General features: G+C 34.0%; 1 protein-coding gene across 1 annotated transcript; it reads left to right on the top strand.

The window, feature by feature from the left end:
- The first annotated feature begins 675 nt into the window (after nucleotides 1-675).
- Nucleotides 676-6,826, top strand: LOC106707365 (E3 ubiquitin-protein ligase ariadne-1). The gene is made up of 9 exons (XM_045685664.1): nucleotides 676-1,027; nucleotides 2,450-2,602; nucleotides 3,090-3,158; nucleotides 3,420-3,506; nucleotides 3,923-4,051; nucleotides 4,779-4,949; nucleotides 5,337-5,533; nucleotides 6,127-6,316; nucleotides 6,578-6,826. Exons 1-9 carry the CDS (start codon nucleotides 824-826, stop codon nucleotides 6,824-6,826), a joined length of 1,449 nt encoding a protein of 482 aa, XP_045541620.1. The 5' UTR covers nucleotides 676-823.
- Nucleotides 6,827-6,849: the final 23 nt, after the last annotated feature.

Below are 6,849 nucleotides of genomic sequence, written 5' to 3'. Positions count from 1 at the left end.
AGCTTCAATCACAGCACCACGTTTGATGCAAACAAATGCTGCAACCCGTGGTGATGTGAAATGGACCTAGCAATAAAAGAGTCATATGAAAATAACTGAAGACATGTAATATTATTCACAGTATTATAAATTGCACAACTAAATAAATAAGCAATTTCAATAATATTGTTATAAAGCTCTTTTTAATTGGATTTTAACCAGATTCTTATAACAAGATTTAAAAACAATTTTTACTATAGTCAAATAAATCAGATAATTAAATTCAAATATCATCTATGTATGAGCCTGAATATGAAGAGTTATATACAATAATATGACTATGATAAAACTTTAATTATTACCTCATTGCTGATTTGATAGTTAACTGCCTCTTTCTCTTCTTCACCCTCTGTGGGCTGCTCACTATCATCTTCTGTTAAAAATTCAATAATTAATACTTTTAATAACTCAAAGAAAAAAAAGAAAAAGCATGTATTTTTTAAATATGATTGTCCATTACAGTGGGTACACACCCATTGCATATGCATTTTTCGTAATAGGTCCAATAGATTTTAAAACAAAACAATGTGCTGTTATTTATAATTTTTAAACGTATTTCACTGTTTACAGGACCATAAACAAAACGACGAAACAAGAGTGACGTCATAGACACTGCCTACCTTTTTGCTGCCTACAAATACGTCAGAGGTTTTGGCAGCCCGTGGGTGAACTATTTTCTTCATTGTTGACCTTTCCTAAATCTTAGGTGTAATTATTTCATCATTAGCAGTGTTTGGCTGTATTCTTTTTTTATCTGATACCTAAAAATTGTGTGCTTTCGACGATGGACTCCGAAGACGATACAAAGGATGATGTGGATTCTGGTAACGAGTCTAGCGGAGACGATGTCGACTTTGTCATGGACGAGACACATAGTACAAGAGAAAGACAAACGGAGTTAGAGGAGTATCCCTATGAGGTATTATCTACGGAGGAAATTGTTCAGCACATGGTGGATTGTATTAAAGAAGTGAATACAGTAGTTGAGGTCAGTATGTTAGTGGTAAACAATGGATTAATCGAATGAGGTTACTCGTTCACTGTAGGACAGGGCTATGATGTAGGACAATTGGAATTACTATTAGAAACACAGTCCTAAAAAGTCAAAAGTATAAAAAAATGTTAAATTAGGAATCAAATCAATGAAATATATAGTTAAGAGATACAAAAATACAACAAAAGTCTGGGAATTTTTACAACAATGGAATCATTTTTTTCTTTTGTTAGATTTTATAATATTGTATACTACACAATATTTCATACCTATTATTATAATTTTTCCATTATTTTCTTTATTTTATACTTGAGCATGTTACCAAATTAACTACAAAATTAAAACTTTCACTTTGTTTACATGTAAGACTAAGGTAATATAGCTTGCTATTTAGATGACTCAACATTTTACTATTTAATTTAATTGAAAGAATTATTAGTACTGTTGTTTGAGCATTAATTTGTGGTAATTGTAAGAGGAATTATAGTGACATTGTATATAGCTGTGTTATATAGTTATGTTAAAAATGTGATTTTCCAAAAACATTTTGTAATTTACAAGTTTTTGTATAAAATTTGTGGATATCTATGCTTTTGCTTGGAACAAGATATACTATAGATCAAAGTGGTTTGTTTTTCCTGGCCAAGACATCTTCACTGAGGGGCATGCCTAGCCTAGGGGTGTGTTTAATGTGCACATTACATGAAATTTGAACTACAATTTTTACTGGTTGTTTTATATTAATTTATAACCAGCTGTCACCTGCAATTCCATCCACATAGAATAACAATAACATAATAAGTAGCCTATGTGTTCTTCCAGACTATGTTCTACATCTGTGCCAAATTTCATCAACATCCATTGAGTCATTCCAGAGTTACCTTCAAACAAACATCCATCCATGCATCCATCCAACTAAACTTTCACATTTATAATATTAAATATGTATATGCTTCCAAAGTCATATTTACTTATGTTCCGAAAAAAAGACCTTATACTTCATTATTTGATTGCAACATATTACACAAAAAATTTAAAAAATTTTAATTAAAAAAATTAAAATTACTTAGGAAAATTAAAAAAAAATAAACAGCATTTTGTTTTGTTTTGCTAAATTATGTTATATGCATTCTTAATTGTGGTTTCATTTAATAATAGTTTAACTACCTACTTAATTTTAATTAACTTTGATTTTACTTTAATATTGTTTGTTAATTTAATTTACTTACCTAGATAGTTTCGTTACTTGATTGTTTATACACCAATACTTTATATACTTTGTAATGAATGTATGAAACCAGTTGTAATAGTGTCTAAAACTGATGTAAGAACACATGTACTTTTATTGATGAACCAAATAAATAAATAAACATAAAACCAATAAAATTTTGATATATGATAATATTATTTATACAGATACCAGCCACAACAACCAGGATACTACTAAATCATTTCAAATGGGACAAAGAGAAGTTGATGGAGCGTTTCTATGATGGCGACCAGGATCAATTGTTCTCCGAAGCTAGAGTTATTAATCCATTTAGAAAACCAGTTATACAGAGGCCCAAGGTATGTGTACACATTGTGTACCAGATTCTGTCTAAAAAGGATACGAACATATTTTTAGTAACAATGTTAGTTTTAGTTTTCAGTAGTTCATGAGAAAATTTTATTTATTCTCTTTGATTGGTCAGCCTACCTTGTTATATTCCCAAATTGGCAGAACTTTGAACTTTTTCTAGTATTAATAGAGCACTTTTTAGGTCATTTTGGAGCATTCTCAGCCATGTTTATTGTTAGTAATCAATTTGTAAATTTAGGGCAACCTATCACATTGATCATTTTGATGATAAAAACAGTGGAATTGTGAAATTTTAATTTAAAGCTCATGTTTGATGTTTTAATTGCCAGAAACTGAGAGTCTTGTAAAATGATTACTTTAAAAATCGCATTAATCAAGTAAAGGTTTTTGTGGTCACTTGATGTCTGAGTACAACAGTTTTGCAAGCTTACCTCACAAGCTAAGGATACCAAAAGTTTATGTTTTTATTTCCAGCTACCCAGACGGATATCATCATCAGGCGCAGAAGAATGTGAAATATGTTTTTCAATTCTACCAACATCAGTATGTATTGTTAAATTTATTTGAATTATATTACTTATTCAGTTATCTTTTATTGTGACTATATTTCATGTATGTATATCAATTCCATTTTGATCTCCTTTAGAGTAAGATATCATTTAATTTTTAGACTTCAGCAAGTGTTATAAAGGTCAGTTTCGCTTACTGATGTTTAAAGTAAATATTAGCTTGATTCAGTTAATTATAGTGTTATTGTAATATAATACTGTTTATAATATGTAATAAAAAAAATGTTTGTTTTAGATGATGACAGGATTGGAATGTGGACACAGGTTTTGTACACAGTGCTGGTGTGAATATCTGACAACCAAAATTATGGAAGAAGGATTAGTAAGTTTACAATTTTGTTATTTACAACAATAAAACACTATTACAATATTAGTTATGAAAATAATATTGAATAGCTTAGCCACCGTGTATGAGATTTGACTTTTCTTTGTCAACATAATTAAAGCTTTCATTTAGAATGACATATAGAGCTTTATGATTCATTATCATCTTCCTGGCCTTATTCCCCTTATGTGGGGTCGACACAAAAGGTTTTATGAACCTTAAAGTTTTGGCAAAGTTTTTACGGCCGGCCGCCTGCCTGTCGCCAACCCTAATTGTGAGGAATTGTTTTAAAATTAAATATAACATAATAGATAAATAATTCAAAATTGATTCTAAAAATACACCAAAAATAAAAATCAAAAATTGTAATATTAAATATAGATTTATGATTGACTTGTGTGTTTGTTTGTTAGGGTCAAACGATAGCTTGTGCGGCGCACGCGTGCGACATATTGGTCGACGACGCGACTGTGATGCGGCTGGTCCGCGACGCGCGCGTCAAGCTCAAGTACCAACACATCATCACCAATAGTTTTGTAGAGGTATTGGATGTTTGCCTTTATTTATAATCTGCTTGGTATTTATAATTTTGTTATTATTATTAACTAGCTGTCACTCGCGACTCCGTCTGCGTGGAATTAAAAAAAGTTTAATAAGTAGCCTATGTGGTCTTTCAGACTACGTTCTACATCTGTACCAAATTTCATCAAGATCCATTCAGCCGTTCCAGAGATACCTTCAAACAAACATCCATCCATCCATCTAAACATTCGCATTTATAACATTAGTAAGTATATATCAAACAAATTGATAACCAAATAGATGGATTCCTAAATTGTATTGTGTTGGCTTCTTGTCTTATCAATGCAATTAAACTTGGATAAACAAGAGTCCAACGGTTTGCAATAATGTTCTCGCTTATAGAGGTTTCTCGTATATCCAGGTTTGATTGTACATATACTATTTATCTATATATATAAAAGAAAGTCGTGTTAGTTACACTATTTATAACTCAAGATCGGTCGAACTGATTTAGCTGAAAATTGATGGGTGGGCTTAGAACCAGGAAACGGACATAGGATAATTTTTACCCCGTTTTCTATTTTTTATTCCGCGCGGACGGAGTCGCGGGTAAAAGCCAGTATTATATATTTTTCATTCCTAAGGAAAGACTTTGAATGCATTCGTTATACCCGTTAAACCTATTAATGGGTATGATCTTCATTACTTTTTTCTTGTCTGTCTTGTAATATTATAAACGTATATTAGTGCAACCGTCTGCTCCGCTGGTGCCCGTCACCGGACTGCAGCAACGCCATCAAGGTGGCGTACGTGGAGGCGGCGCCTGTCACCTGCCGCTGCGGCCACACCTTCTGCTTCGCCTGCGGAGAGAACTGGCACGATCCAGTGCGCTGCTGTCTGCTCAAGAAGTGGATTAAGGTAGGATTTGCTATGGAAATACTTTGTTTTTATATGTTTTATAGGTAGCAAATATACAAGTTTAGTTGACAAATGAATTCCATATATAGACATTGTCAGTGTTTATGTGGTACAAAAGAAAAGATATGAATCCTAACAAATTACAAACATGTAAAATAATCATTCTTCTATGTATATAATACCTGTGGCAGGACGCTCGGTTGTTCCATAACAATTTTTTTTTTACAATATGATGCCTACCTTACAAATTCTTAATTTTTTTAATAGGACATTCAAGATTATGTCTCAAAATGTTCTAAAAAAGTATAAAAGTGCGTATAAAAATGAAATAGATATGAAAATAAGTTAATTTTTAATGTTTGTATATGTGAAAGTATGTAATTGCAGAAGTGTGATGATGACTCAGAAACGTCAAACTGGATAGCTGCGAACACCAAAGAGTGTCCGAAGTGCAACGTCACAATAGAGAAGGACGGCGGCTGCAATCACATGGTCTGCAAGAACCAGAACTGCAAGGCGGACTTCTGCTGGGTCTGTCTCGGACCCTGGGAGCCCCACGGCAGCAGCTGGTACAATTGTAACAGGTAACTCTGGACTACTGTTCTCCTACACATTATGGTACTATCTAATATCTAAAATTCTTGTGTCACAGTTTTCGTTCCCGTACTCCTCCGAAACGGCTTGACCGATTCTCATGAAATTTTGTGAGCATATTCAGTAGGTCTGAGAATCAGCCAACATCTATTTTTCATTTTTTTTTTTAACTGCGCGCGGACGGAGTCGCGGGCGACAGCTAGTATTTATATATATTTGTAAGATATTTTGATAAGAAGTTTTTGTTGTCTTTCTTTTTTTGTATTTCATCGTAATCTTCTTATGTTACGTTGAAAGATAGGATTAGTAAATATTATCATCTACTTCAATGCTGCCCCCTTTTTTACCAAGGCTTTTGGGGAGATTACCGAGTCTCCCATTGGTGTCCTATCTTAACACCGGTACTGATTTACCTGCCAATATTGAAATGAGAATTTCCATTGCGGAAACACTTGTCCATAATCATAAGGCAGATAATTTGAAAAAAAAAACTGATAACAATATGTTTCTGAACAGTTGTTTTTGCAGTGGAAACTCAAAGTTATTTACTCTTCTAGTATTATAAGATGTACTGTAATGTCAGATACGACGAGGACGAGGCGAAGGCGGCGCGAGATGCGCAGGAGCGGTCGCGGTCTGCGCTGCAGCGATACCTCTTCTACTGCAACCGATATATGAACCACATGCAGTCGCTGCGCTTCGAGTCCAAGCTCTATGCTTCCGTTAAGGAGAAGATGGAGGAGATGCAGCAGCACAACATGAGCTGGATTGAAGTAATTTGCGTCTCACACAAACTTATTGCTTCTAGACTAGACTCTTTTAAAATTTTACTAATGTTGAACAATCCCTTGCTGCTATATTTTTTCTCAACTTTATTTACACTCCATCGGGTCTTTAGTGAACTACTTTGGAAAACACTGTTCCAGATAAAACCGCGGTTATTTTAGGTCTGCAGTTTGTAATATTTTTACTTATAATTGCATTTTGGTAACATCGTTGATGGTCATTTTTTTAATGATAAATATGTACGATAGGTTCAGTTCTTGAAGAAGGCGGTGGACATCCTGTGCCAGTGCCGGCAGACGTTGATGTACACATACGTGTTCGCGTACTACCTGCGCAAGAACAACCAGTCGGTCATCTTCGAGGACAACCAGCGCGACCTCGAGTCCGCAACAGAGACGCTCTCCGAGTACCTCGAGCGCGACATCACCAGCGAGAACCTCGCGTACACCAAGCAGAAGGTGCAGGATAAATACAGGTATGATGCACTAAACTTATAGCTTATAGCTGTGTGCTGTTTTCT

This window comes from Papilio machaon, chromosome W (genome assembly GCF_912999745.1).
Source record: "Papilio machaon chromosome W, ilPapMach1.1, whole genome shotgun sequence".
NCBI classification, from domain to species: Eukaryota; Metazoa; Arthropoda; class Insecta; order Lepidoptera; family Papilionidae; genus Papilio; species Papilio machaon.
Note: the sequence above shows the minus strand (reverse complement) of the source record. Positions and strands in the feature narration are given on the sequence as shown.

Coding starts and splice junctions, on each gene's coding strand:
- LOC106707365 (XM_045685664.1), top strand. CDS start 824: ATGGACTCCGAAGACGATACAAAGGATGATGTGGATTCTGGTAACGAG. Junction 1,028..2,449: donor AAGTGAATACAGTAGTTGAG/GTCAGTATGTTA, acceptor TTATTTATACAG/ATACCAGCCACAACAACCAG. Junction 2,603..3,089: donor CAGTTATACAGAGGCCCAAG/GTATGTGTACAC, acceptor TTTTATTTCCAG/CTACCCAGACGGATATCATC.